Here is a 14774-nt window from a genome sequence, read left to right as displayed (position 1 = left end):
TTATAGTTTTCTCATAAAACATCACTTTAAATAATGAATTTTTAATCCTTTTGCACCAAACCGTTTAAACAGGCACCATCTCGCGTAATTTAAAGTATTAAAATCGAACCGCTAATGGCTTCCCTGTAAATAGAGTTTCCCTGTAAGCAATTTGTGAATTAATCTAAAGGCAATGTGCTCTTGGAAAAGGTACCGATATTTTTATCCTCTTTCCAATTCAAATGAATCGAATAAACTATTAAACTTTCATATTTAATTTGAACAGTTTTCCATACAGCTTATAATATATCAACAACAAAATTTTCTTATTTACACCATTGAACGTGTTTTTTATACTTCGAATACATACCAGATTATTTCATGTTATACAAAATTTATAGATTCCCATTTAAACCACGTCTATTTCAAATGAAAGCTTCCGAAATGTGATCTCCGTAATCAATTAAAGAGAGTTGCGAATTCAATGCGAAACCAGAAGCTTCAATATCAGAAGATTTCTCCTCTAGACTGCGGCTCCGGCAACGAAATTGGAAAATTTTCCAGTTTGAAATAATAATATATATTTGAAGTCGCTTTCACCAATATATATATACATATATATATATATATATATATATATATATATATATATATATATATATATATATATATATATATATATTTACTGCGGAGTAACGAGTTAGGAGTTTAATAACTATACGGGAGATTGGTTTCCAGGAATTGAAAACCGAATAATATAAAGCAACATTTTCAGAGAGAGAGAGAGATTTCGTACAGTCACATATCATTCCTGGTTTTGCTCCGCTTTGGCTTCTGCAATTGACAACTCGCTTAAAACTTTGTATACCTTTTGAGAGTTTAAATTTTTAATAATAATAATAATAAGCTAGGCACCAAGTCATCTAGCGATTTTGAAATTAACGTCTTTCTCGTACATATATGTCATTTTAAAAATAAAAATAAAACATTTCATACTTAATTAAAACGTATCCAGAAGAACTCGTAATTTTGAAAGTTAAGGAATATGGTATAATATAATTTAAGTCTAAATTTATCTTAAATATTCACCATCCAATTTTATAAACAAATTCAATGCAATTATCCGGATTTTTTTTCTTACGAAAATGCAAATACTTTTAATCAAATCTGGGACGATCCGGTGTTTCACTAAATTTGAATATATCTCAAATATACAGTTAGAAATTTTAATTCGCTAACTTTGTTCAAAAACCAGCTATCTCAAAATAAATTAGTTCAGTAAAACCTCACGCACTAGCCGTATGCTCATACCGTTAATTATCAACATAATAATTATCCCTAAGTAGAAATAATAAAAATTTTGATATAAACGAAGGCTCATTAAAAAAATACAAAAAAACAAATTCCAATACGTCGAGTTATGTGGTTTTAGAACTAAGATCGCTAGTTATCTTCTTTACGAAAATTAATTAAAAATTACGCTTTGTTAAATATTAACGGAACTTCAAATTAATCTGTATTTTCTCTTCGATTTATTACAAGCCGAACTTGATCGTATATTCGTATCATCCGAAAACCTATAAATACAACAGTTAAAAAGTCAGTCCTTTTTCTACGTACGGTGGACACATACGGTCAGCCTGGCCGTAAAGCGGCTCTACAAACGTTAAATTTTGTTTTGTTGTCCGACGGAAATGATGGCAACGGCAGAGCTCTTTCGGCGCGTATACAAATGATGAACCGCCGCCGGAGGGAAACTTTCTAAAGTAAACAACGAAACTGCGCCGATGAGTTACTTCCGGCAAAACATCGCTCACTTCTTTGTTCAAGCGGAAAGCCCCGACTGTTTTTGAATGTCCTCCAACGGGGACAACGTACGGGATCTGTTGGCGCGTTCCAATACCCGATGGTATTCGTTAAATCAGTCGAGAATCCATCGCCTTAACACAACGTCACCGCCCGTTTGTAGCTCAACAAAAAGCTTTTTTTCCGCCGATTTTCGCGTCGTAATCGTTATTCTTTAGCAGTCCATCTGTAGCGACACAGCCATACTATGGCTTCCATGACGAGAACCACGGTACTGGTGACGATCTGAAGACATCCGAGAACTACTTTGTTATGGTCCTCGCTGCCTAAAGAAATGGCGGACAGCGACAGCAAAAGGACGCAAGCCAGAACGCAAGATAAAGTAGGTAGCAGAGGACGAAGGGCGCTGAGTGGTCTGCTCAACAGGGAAGTGGTCCAGTAAGGGATGGCGCTCGGGTCGGGTGGCACTGACGCCACCCCGTGCGCGTATTCTCGTCGACTGACTTGGATGTGCGACACGGCGGACAGAACCGTGAGGATGCCAGCCGGAATGCCGAAGCCCAAGGTGGTCCTGGTGCTCTCGTCGAGACAGGCCACGACCCCCAGCAGGATGATGACGATGCCGGCCACAATTTGGGTCACCCGGAAACGCAGAAGCAGGGCGAACGGTTTATTGGCTGGAATGATTGGCATGCCATTCTCCTCTTCGGATGAGGCGGCGCAGTCTGATGGAATGTTCGCCAGAAAGAAAGAAGAAAAGAATTGTAACATCTGTTGGAGTTCTTCAACCTAATCCTCCCACCCAACAACTTCTATATTGGCCTAAGCTTCGGTGAACAGATACGGTCGCTTTAATTCGCTCAAAGGTACAGAGGGTAAAGGCTCTTCCTCATTTAGCGGACAGTCAGCACGCTCCGGTTTCAAGTGGATTGGGCGGTAGGGATTTAGTCGGTCGATATTATCGAATAAGGCCAATGATGAGAAATAAAATAAGAGACGCTTATTATAAAGCTCATAACGGTCTGCCGCCACTGCATCGATACGAAAACAATTTAGGATATTATCCCACCTTTGATATTAGCTCGATCGCCATTCTAGCGGTTACAAACTTGTATTGTCTATTTAATGATCCGAAAGTACTATTAGATTTAAAAAAAAATATCTCAACCTCAATTTAGGTCTCTGTAAAAGTAGAATCGATATTTTGGTTTTTCATTGTTCCGTAAATTTCAACCTTAATTATATTCGGAAATAATTATCTTCTAAAAATATCCAGCGCTTTCGAATAGTACTAATCTCCTATAAACTAATAGACTTCTCGGTAAATTCCGCGGTGAAAATTAACTTTAATCCTTTCATTTCAACGGAAATTGCTTTCTGAAGCGGTTTCCTCTTCTGGTGGCTATCTCGCGATAATTTAGATCGGTATATAAAGTTTCACCAAGAATGTATTGAAGTTACTAAGAATATTTGAGCATAGCATTAACCCCTGGTACCATCCTCGCAACTTTTGTGGAGAAAGTTCGTCTGCATTTAAGGCGCATTCAAGGTTATACCATATAGCAAACTTGAATTGGAAAGCAGACGAATTTAAGCTACAAAGGCTGCGAGGATGGGAATCAGAATCCTGTAGTCCAATATTCTTAGTCACTTCAATACATTCTTGGTTTCACTCGAATCTACTCTACTATATTTGAAATTTTCATTTAAAGGGGAACGGCCAAGCTTTAACCAGTTAAATAGCCCTATAGCCCATTAAAAACTAAAATTTATGGCGAAAACCGCGTCAAAAAATATTGAGTGGTTAATTTTTAATAAAATAAAGACATTTCGGGAAATCGAAAAGCGCGCGTCCGCCGCGACACCTGGTTAAAATTGATAAAAAAAAAGCTCGCGCTGCTGTAGATGAGAAAGATTTTAGTTTTTTTTTAATTTGCACGCGCGGCGCGTTCCAGTTATAAGAGACTTAAGCCTAAATTGCGCGATTTTAAAAGTTAGGATAGTTCTCAAATCGCTCATACGGGGTTAGGGGCGCCTAAGATGGCGGCGAAAATTCAAACCCAAACACCTGGCGTTATTTTTCGTTTCAACTTTTTGGGCCAAAAGCTATTTTTTCATGAAAAAAAAGGTACGTCTTAGTATATTGAACGTCTTGTTAATCTTTTGATACGGAAATGAAGCCATATTTGGAAAAGCTTGACCGTTCCCTTTTAAACAATAGCTTAAACGATCGCTTTCATGTTTCGGTTTTTCATCTATTAAAAGAAGCGCATTTATACTAACCTTCTAAGTAGTCAAAGGGGTCGAACTATGTAAATTTTTAGAAGTAGGTTGAGGAGGGGGATAACATTTTGTACAGTTAAAGAATATGTCGACTCCAGATAGGTCGCATCGAATGATAAGCCGCGCAACGTTTATTTCACGTTTAAAGGGCCACACCGGCGTTTGAAAAATTCGGCCCGAATTTAGCACGTAATAGAAAATACGACCAATCATATTCTGCAAACTAGCGCGTGAAACAAGTCAAATTCAAACGCCGGTGTGGCCCTTTAATAGGTGTTTCAATAAAATAAAACCAAAAAATTTTAAAAGTTTTTGTCCGCGTCACGAGCTGAATCTATTTAGTACTTTATTAGCACGTGGACTTCAAATTCCAAAATCTTTATGCGCGTGCTCTCCATCTGCAATAACTATAGCTAGTGACGCGGGAAAACATTACACGTGACCTCCCGTATTTTCAGGCAAGTAACCAGCCGCCATAACTCGGGGCCTTGATACTAAAAATCGTCATTTTTAACTGCCACTCCTGAAATTAGTAAATATACCGAAATTGGCTTTATTTCGGTATTTTTAAAATTATGAATTTCGACTTCGTGGAAAACGGAATATTTTATTAAAAATACAGGTAACCGATGTTATATGATATTAATTGGTAATTGAGCAATCGATTTTTTGGGGATGATCAAATCATCATTTGGGGGCACTGAGAATACCCGGGGAATCTTTTCGATGGAAGGAAAGTTGCTTACCTCTGCTGCAATCGAGCATTTGAGGAACCGGATGCAGATGGACTCTGGCAGTCTTCTTGTCCTCGTGACGGTGGCTGTTGTCCTTTTTAAGGGCCGGGATGAGGCGGGTCTCTCTCTCCTCCATGTCGGCGGTGTTGGCGTCGAGGGCAGGGGTTCCCGCTTCGGCCCGTTGAAGGACGCGGTCGCGCTGCTGCTGGTGGACGAAGGTGGGAGTCGGAAGCTCGTCGCTTTTCGCCCCGTCATATGACCTCTCGTCCTCTTCGGGGGCCGTGCTGGCGACTTCGGCGGCCCCGCTGAGGCCTCGGTAAGAGTCGCTGGGCGCCAGGCAATAGTGGTGAGGCAAGCCGCCCTTGACGAAGACCACGGAGCGCCAGAACTTGAGCAGCGTCGTCGCGAAGGCCGGTATGAGAATCCCCCAGATTTACAAGAGAGAGACGAATAACCTTGGCTTGGCCACTGCGGTTTCCTCGTTTCTTCTACCGCTACGGGACAGAGAGACTCCGTCCGTTCGGAGCACGCGGAGACTGCTGGGATCAAAGATTCCAACGCCGCTTTCTCTTCGCCGAAGATTCCTTAAAAAGAAACGGAGGAGATGGAGATGGAAAGAAAACGAAATTTATCTTGGTGAAAAGGGAAGGACTTAAATACTATTTTCCCGCTCGCTTTCTCCTCATCTTCCTCCTCATCTTCCTTCTCTTCCAGTCGCTCGCCTTCTTTCTAATATTTTCTTTACTTACTCCTTTCCCTAGCTCGAACTAGCTAAGTTGTTCGTTCCCAATACGCCTCATTCGACTAGAACTAAGCCCAGCCTTACCGAGTCTCTTAATTAAATGAAAGTTATCCGGCTACTTCGACGTATCGATAGAACTATTGATGTGGAATATTATTTCAGTTTCAATGGAAATCATATTAACTACACTTCGTCCAAGGACTAATCAACATTTGGTGGGTTAAGTATCCATCGTTACCCTCCTTTCTATTTTTCTAAAATTAACAATGTCTATTAGAACTAATATCCATCGTTACCCTTATGTGTATTTTTTCCAAAAAATTACAATGATTATTAGATCTAATATCCATCGTTACCCTCAAGTCTATTTATCTAAAATGTCCAATGTCTATTAGAACTAATATGCATCGTTACCCCAGTCTATTTTTCGAAAATTCTCAATGTCTATTAGAACTAATATGCATCGTTACCATCAAGTCTATTTTTCGAAAATTCTCAATGTCTATTAGAACTAATATGTATCGTTACCCTCAAGTCAATTATTTTAAAATTCTCAATGTCTATTAGAACTAATATCCATCGTTACCCTCAAGTCTATTTTTCTAAAATGTCCAATGTCTATTAGAACTAATATGTATCGTTACCCTCAAGTCAATTGTTCTAAAATTCTCAATGTATATTAGAACTAATATGCATCGTAACCCCAGTCTATTTTTCTAAAATTCTCAATGTCTATTAGAACTAATATCCATTGTTACCTTCAAGTCTATTTTTCTAAAATTCTCAATGTCTATTAGAACTAATATGCATCGTTACCCTCAAGTCTATTTTTCTAAAATTCCAAATGTCTATTAGAACTAATACTAATTTACATCGTTACCCTTAAGAATATTTTTCTAAATTTCCCAATGCCTATTAGAACTAATATACATCGTTGCCCTCAGGTCTATTTTCCTAAAATTCCCAATGTCTATTAGAACTAATATCCATCTTTAAGTTTCCAATGGCAATTATCAACCCTATTTTATTTCTTAGCAATTTCTAAGCTGTCAGAATATTAGTAGTCAATTTTACCAATGACAAATATTTATAAATTTGACATTTAGTAACATTTTGTTGGATGTCTAATGGTCCGAAATTAAAGGGGCATCGAGATTTGCAGGAGGTATAAACATTCCGAAATGAGTCACTAGATGTCGTTGTAGGAGTGCATTGTTTCCGATACACCCGAAACCCATTTTCTTCCATTTCCCGAAGAAGAAAGCGAGCTAACAAGGTTCCGTCGTTAGGCCGGAAGGGGGCGCCACCCCGATTTCTCTTTCTCTCTCGCTAGTTAGGAAATATGACAGGAAAAGTTGCAAGGTGTTACCAGGAATTTTAAACAGGTTGCGAATGAAGCGCCCCCTAGTTAAAGGCGGTAGAAATAATATAATGGTCCGCTTATTAATGAACCCAATGAGTGTTTGGAAAGGAACGACAGAGAAGTACCAACACGTCCACATTCGCGTTCAGATTTAAAACGAACGCAATTATCCGAGAGCTAACCGCGTTTCTTTCTTTTAGTACAGTCCAAAAGAGATTCCTTATAAATAGACTACATCGGTGGTACGTGCCCACCTGAATCATTTACAGAAAGCCAGAAGCGTACAATCGTTTTAATACATCGCTTTTCAGCGGTTTCGGCCCTTATAAATGCGCCGTTTTAGAAGAAATTATACCTGATATTGCCAGTTATTTTTACATCTAATCCGCATAGAACACAGAGCGTGACTAGCCAAGCTACCAATGAAAAGTAATTAGGTCTTAATCGTTAAAAAACCTTACGGTCGATCGACCAGTATTGAGCCAAGGCTTACGTACTTTTTGTCCATATTTTTTCCTTATTTTTTTCTACGTAGCACTATGACATAGTGGAGCCTTACTTTTAGGACTAATTCCCATAAACTTGGCTACTTGTAGAAGAACCTCTACACGACTTAAGTTAGCACTTGGCGCGATTTCTCCAAAGTGTAGAAGTCGTTACTCATTTTTATAGTGTGGCTCACCCTATATAACTTAAAAAGGTACGAACTATGTCTAAGAAACACGCAATATTTACATTATATATAGTTTTTACATTAACACCAGTCTTTTCCGAGCAAAGAGAATACAATAGCGTATTGGTAATTGGTATCAAATGTCATATTTATGTAGAATATGGCGTTGATTGAGTAGCGTAGACCACTCTTACTTCAAATATATGTGGGCTGAACAAATTTACGTCCTTTCTATCTAGGCCTAATACAAAAATAATTGCGAACCACTTTATGTTATTTCTATTGGAAATAAATAATTTCGAACCCACTTTAGATCCTTTCTGTCTAAACCATTTGAATCATTTGCGAACCCACTTAACTCCTTTCTATCTAAACCAAATCATTGCGAACCCACTTAACTCCTTTCTGTCTAAACCAAATCATTGCAAACCCACTTAACTCCTTTCTATCTAAACCAAATCATTGCGAACCCACTTAACTCCTTTCTATCTAAACCAAATCATTGCGAACCTACTTAACTCCTTTTTATCTAAACCAAATCATTGCGAACCCACTTTACGTTCGTTCTATCTAAACTAATATAATTGCGAACCCACTTTTCGCAGGACCGCCTTATCCATAAGGCAGACTAGGTAAAGTACCTAGGGCCCATAGCTGCACACCAAGACTCAGTCTCACCAAAATTGTTGTTTGGTCTTAGTCTCGTCTCGGTCTAACAATAATTTCCCCAAAAACACGAGTGATCGTCTCGGGCTCATAAGTTTTTTTACCTAAATACGAGAGCTCGTCTCGGGCTCATCAATATTTTTTTTAAACACGAGAGCTCGTCTCGGGCTCATCAATATTTTTTTTAAACACGAGAGCTCGTCTCGGGCTCATCAATATATTTTTAAAACACAAGAGCTCGTCTCAAACTCACAATTCTTCTCCCTAAACATTTGAGCTTGTCTCGGGCTCATCAATATATTTTTAAAACACAAGAGCTCGTCTCAAACTCACAATTCTTCTCCCTAAACATTTGAGCTTGTCTCGGGCTCATCAATATATTTTTAAAACACAAGAGCTCGTCTCAAACTCACAATTCTTCTCCCTAAACATTTGAGCTTGTCTCGGGCTCATCAATATATTTTTAAAACACAAGAGCTCGTCTCAAACTCACAATTCTTCTCCCTAAACATTTGAGCTTGTCTCGGGCTCATCAATATATTTTTAAAACACAAGAGCTCGTCTCAAACTCGCAATTCTTCTCCCTAAACATTTGAGCTTGTCTCGGGCTCATACTTATTTCTGTTACTAACCAGGGCTCGTGTCAGTCTCATAAGAATTTGCATAAATCGCGGGGCTCATTTCAGTCTTTTAATATCTTTTTGAAGTCTTAATATTTTTTTAATATTGATATATAAATCCGAAGTCAAACGAAACAGCCGAGCTACCAGGCCAGGGGCGTGATTCTACTCTTATCGTTAGGAGTTAACGAAAGAAAATTTTCGTTGGCTCCATTGAAATTATATTAGCTAACGATAAGAGTAGAATCACGCCCCTGGTATTCTCTTCACTACAACAATCTTCGAAAATTCTAGGAGCTTGTTAACTTTGGAGCAATCAGAAAACGACTGGGTTAAATTACGTTATCCGAAATAGCCAATTACGTAAATTCTGTATTAACCCAGTAGGGGCCAGATCTGTATTCAAGGGCGACACGGCCAACTGTGATCACGCGCTGTTCGTTCTTTAGCTATAACGCAAACAGCACGTAATCAAAGTTGGTCGTGTTGGTGATAAAGAAAGCGTTACGGTTACGGCAGGTCTTGCTCTGCGCCACAGCGCTCCCCAGTGGCTAAGGGGAACATAATCGTGCAAAAACGGACCCATTGAAAATTAAAAGGTCTCATACATTGAGTTGGGAATATTAATCTAGAGGTCCAATCAAAACGTCGGATTTCAGTATTTCGCGAAACAAGTTTTTAAAAATAAGAATACTGTCGTCTGCTCCCATCGGCGTCCCAAATGACGAGAAAACGTTATCATTCTACCCGTGGCGCCGTCTATCTCTCAATGGTTCGTTGAAATAAGACGCGTTTTCAAGCAAAAAGATTTTTTTTCTTCAAAATAATGGATGGCGCCACGGGTCATATGATAACGTTTGCTCGTCATTTTAGAGCAGACGGCACATTCGTATTTTTCAAAAACTTGTTTCGCGGGGAGCAGATTTGATTGGATCTCTAGATTAATATTCCCAACTCAATGGTCTCATATCGGGCTCGTTACAAAAATATGGTCTCAGCTCGGACTCGTAGTAACACACCATATTATATTGGACGCAGCTCAGGCTCACAGCAATTTACTTTATTTTAATGGTCTCATCTCGAGCTCAAATTAAATGACCACAACGTTTCGGTCTCTTCTCGGGCTCGTATCATTCTCATAATAAAGCCTGGGCTCAGTCTCAAATCGAGCTCGGGCTCTTAGTGTGAGACGAGCCCGTTCAGCTACGAAAATTTTAGGATAAATAAGGGTCTACAATTCCATATAATATACCTACGAAGGCCCGAAAAGACGGTAAATTAGTTTTTTGCCTAAGGCCTACTGAAGGATTAAAGGGGAACGGTCAAGCTTTAACCAGTTAGATAGCCCTATAGCCCATTAAAAACTAAAATTTATTTCGAAAACCGCATCAAAAAATATTGAGTGGTTAATTTTTAATAAAATCAAGAAATTTCGGGAAATTGAAAAGAGCGTGAAAGCTGCGACACCTGGTGAGAAGTCGGTGAGACAGAAAAACAACGTAAAAGCGCGCGCTGCTGAAGACGCAAAAAATATGTTTTTCACGCGCGGCGCGTTCCAGTTATACGAGACCTAAGCCTAAATTGCGCGATTTTAAAAGTTAGGATAGTTCGCAAATCGCTCATACGGGGTTAGGGGCGCTGGCGGCAGCCCCTAAGATGGCGGCGAAAATTCAAACCCAAACACCTGGCGTTATTTTTCGTTTCAACTTTTTGGGCCAATAGTTATTTTTTCAAGACAAAATAAGGTACGTGTTAGTATATTGAACGTCTTGTTAGTCTTTTGATACGGAAATAAGGCCATATTTGAAAAAGCTTGGCCGTTCCCCTTTAAAACGGCTCTGACTTTACGTTAATTTTATATAAACCAAATCATTGTGAACCCACTTTACACGTTTTTTTTAATAAATTCTTAAAATATACAATTACGGAATTGAATTAAATTTAAATGATCTTTCGTTAATTAGTTTGCCAATCAACGTATTTCTTTATTGGCATTAGGCAAACGTTCCCCGTATAATTCGTTTTAATTGTCTGTAGTACATAGAGGTATAAACTCCAATTATCGTATAAATTATCCGTACTAAACATTGTGTACCTCCGCTTTGTTTGGACATAGCTAAAAGGAACCTTCCCTGCATAAGTGACGTCGGAGATATTAGCATAGGTCCCCGTTGGATCGACCCTTTATTATATCTAGATATACCTTTACATTGAATCAATATTATTTCATTTCCAGTCATAAAAGACAATCCCCAAATATCGCGTTTTAATATAAAAGATAAAATAAGCCATCATTGGATACCTGTTACCTTCAGGGATAAAAAAAACCCTTCCAATTTCTGTTCTCTGTTTGCCCCAAAATGGCATTTTGTATGTTTACTCTTAATTTGTCGATTTTTACCTGTAAGCGTCGTTTGAGGTTTTACCACTTCCAGTTCGCGTTCTACTCTGATGTCAGGTCAATTTTGAGTATATAAGCGTACGTAAATCTTAAGAAAGGAAATGCATATATTTCTTGGAACTCATTTTGAATTTTTTAGTCTTTAGAAATATATTAAAAATATTTTTTTTATATTTTATCCTAAGAAACTGAATAGATTTTCAAACCTAACATTTTTTAGCGCAATGTTTGGTGTTATAGATAGTTCGCTTTTTCATTATTTGTAATTTATAATTATAAAAAAAATCGATTATAAATTAGTCTTTTAAAAAGTAGATGTTTTCTGAATAGCTAATTCTATTTTACATCAATATTACTTGATTTTTCTCGTATGATTCGTTTACATTTTAATAATAAATAAGTAATAATAATAATAATCAGCTAGGCTATTCTAGTGCTCGGCATTCGATTAATTTTTATCCATGAATAAAATAAGCTCGGCGACATTTAAATAATATTTATTTAAATAACCAATAGTTGAATAAAAATTGTAAAATGTTTAAATAATCGAAAGTAAATAAGCCTATTATTTAAATAAAACAAACAACTATTTAAATAAATGCCACTTTTATTCAAATAAATGCTTGGTTGCGTAAAAAAAACATAATTAAATAAGTTAAAATGATATTCTTTTTACCAACGTTTTTTAAATAAATTGGAATATTTGTGGATAATAAATAAACAATTCCGAGCACTAGGCTATTCACCCAGGGCACCACCTTAAGCCCAAGTCATCTAGCGACTTTTAATGCCTGAAACAGGTGGCCGGGTTACAATGCGCATGAGGGTGGTGGCAAGCCCTTCATGCCACGCGAGCCAACAGCTCCCTACTTTAACTATTACCGTTAACCTCGACAAGTTTTTATGGAAAGGGGAAACCGAAGAACTATAAAGGTAACTCTAGAAAAATACAGCTTATGCACCGATAGTTCCTGTGATGTAGTAAGAATTACATAAACTTTAGAATAACCGCTACACTTTTAACTTAAAGGGTAAATGAATTATTGAAAAATTTTTGCCCTAAATTTCCTTAGACCCGTGATAACAAAGATACGATTAATAATATTCTATAATTTTTCAGCCCTATTTCTGGTCAGTTATAAGATCTGTAATACCAATATTGTAATAGCTAATCTATCACTTTAAAAATGTAATTAATAAAAAATTAAATAATTAATATTTGATTAAATCGAGATTGAAACCAACCTGAGATCACTACGGAAAATGTGGACTCTTAAACATCATTTCTTGGCAAGATACATAATTTAATAACCTCCAGACACTTTTACCGCAAGAACTTATATAACTCTTCGTAAATTTTTACGTATTTACGCGAGAAGGTGCGACGGACTTTTGATGGGTTGTATTGGTTGAATTTCCGTCCACCGGTGGCGCTCGCAGACGGACGCCTCGGATCGTAGGTCCGATCTCTACGAGCTGATCAGAACTACTGCTTTCGTCGCTCCTCTCTCTTCGTGCAGCGCTGGAGGGGGGGTAGAAAGGGGGCGGGCGAACCCAGCGCGGATTCGCACTCCGAACTGCGCCTCAGTCACGTGCTCCTTGACACGTTCTTAGCCCGGGATATGAAAAACGTTCCATCACTGCAAATTTACTTTTCTCGCGAGCATCACTTTTGTTTAAAGTCCATTCAAAGGAGAGAGGAAAACGGGAGAACAGTCATATCGGAAAAAAGAGAATATAGATGAAAATTTTCCGTTTCGAACTATAGTATTGAAAAAGCTTTACTTTCGTTGTTAAATATTCATTGGCAGGTATATTGCCTTCCTACGATGAAATTTTTATACGAGATTTTTCATTCCAGCCAGGTAATAACTTTGTGGCAATTGGTTTGCTTGGGGGGAAAATCCAGGTGCGGCAAAATAACTAAAATAACAATATATCACGTCAGAAGTAAATACTATATTATTATCCCTATTCTATGTTATTAGGCTTAATACTCAGAAATACTTTGTCATAGTTTGTATAGAACAATTATCAAATGTTTTTATATAATAATATATAATTAAATATACAAAATGCAATTTTGATATTAATTTAATTTAATTTAATTACACCTTTTAATTTAAACTTTAATTTAATTACACCTTTTAATTTAAACTTTAATTTAATTACACCTTTTAATTTAAACTTTAATTTAATTACACCTTTTAATTTAAACTTTAATTTAATTACACCTTTTAATTTAATTTAATTTAATTACACCTTTTAATTTAATTTAATTACACCTTTTAATTTAAACTTTAATTTAATTACACCTTTTAATTTAAACTTTAATTTAATTACACCTTTTAATTTAAACTTTAATTTAATTACACCTTTTAATTTAAACTTTAATTTAATTACACCTTTTAATTTAATTTAATTACACCTTTTAATTTAATTTAATTACACCTTTTAATTTAATTTAATTACACCTTTTAATTTAATTTAATTACACCTTTTAATTTAATTTAATTACACCTTTTAATTTAATTTAATTACACCTTTTAATTTAATTTAATTACACCTTTTAATTTAATTTAATTTAATTACACCTTTTAATTTAAACTTTAATTTAATTACACCTTTTAATTTAATTTAATTTAATTACACCTTTTAATTTAATTTAATTTAATTACACCTTTTAATTTAATTTAATTTAATTACACATTTTAATTTAATTTAATTACACATTTTAATTTAATTTAATTACACATTTTAATTTAATTTAATTACACATTTTAATTTAATTTAATTACACATTTTAATTTAATTTAATTACACATTTTAATTTAATTTAATTACACATTTTAATTTAATTTAATTACACATTTTAATTTAATTTAATTTAATTACACATTTTAATTTAATTTAATTTAATTACACCTTTTAATTTAATTTAATTTAATTTAATTTAATTTAATTTAATTTAATTTAATTTAATTACACCTTTTAATTTAATTTAATTACACCTTTTAATTTAATTTAATTACACCTTTTAATTTAATTTAATTACACCTTTTAATTTAATTTAATTACACCTTTTAATTTAATTTAATTACACCTTTTAATTTAATTTAATTACACCTTTTAATTTAATTTAATTACACCTTTTAATTTAATTTAATTACACCTTTTAATTTAATTTAATTACACCTTTTAATTTAATTTAATTACACCTTTTAATTTAATTTAATTACACCTTTTAATTTAATTTAATTACACCTTTTAATTTAATTTAATTTAATTTAATTACACCTTTTAATTTAATTTAATTTAATTTAATTACACCTTTTAATTTAATTTAATTTAATTTAATTTAATTTAATTACACCTTTTAATTTAATTTAATTGCACCTTTAATTTAATTTAATTTAATTGCACCTTTAATTTAATTTAATTTAATTGTACATTTTAATTTAATTTAATTTAATTACACCTTTTAATTTAAATTAATTGCACCTTTAA

The 14774-nt window shown here is 35.2% G+C and overlaps 1 protein-coding gene across 2 annotated transcripts; it reads right to left on the bottom strand.

The window, feature by feature from the left end:
- Window positions 1-669: 669 nt before the first annotated feature.
- On the bottom strand, window positions 670-12740 carry LOC149927411 (uncharacterized). Of its 2 annotated transcripts, XR_016473837.1 has the most exons (4): window positions 12513-12740; window positions 4815-5386; window positions 1645-2510; window positions 670-1556 (listed from the first exon to the last, which is right to left on the bottom strand). XR_016473837.1 is itself a non-coding variant. In XM_090158627.1 (3 exons), exons 2-3 carry the CDS (start codon window positions 4936-4938, stop codon window positions 1993-1995), a joined length of 642 nt encoding a protein of 213 aa, XP_090014753.1. In that variant the 5' UTR covers window positions 4939-5386; window positions 12513-12740; the 3' UTR covers window positions 670-1992. The 2 variants fall into 2 exon arrangements, 1 of the variants encoding a protein (XP_090014753.1); XM_090158627.1 differs by having other exon boundaries at window positions 670-2510.
- Between the last annotated feature and the right edge of the window lie 2034 nt (window positions 12741-14774).

This window comes from Leiobunum rupestre, chromosome 9 (genome assembly GCF_980474605.1).
Source record: "Leiobunum rupestre chromosome 9, qqLeiRupe1.1.hap1, whole genome shotgun sequence".
Classification (NCBI taxonomy): domain Eukaryota; kingdom Metazoa; phylum Arthropoda; class Arachnida; order Opiliones; family Sclerosomatidae; genus Leiobunum; species Leiobunum rupestre.
This window is presented reverse-complemented; position numbering and strand designations above follow the sequence as displayed.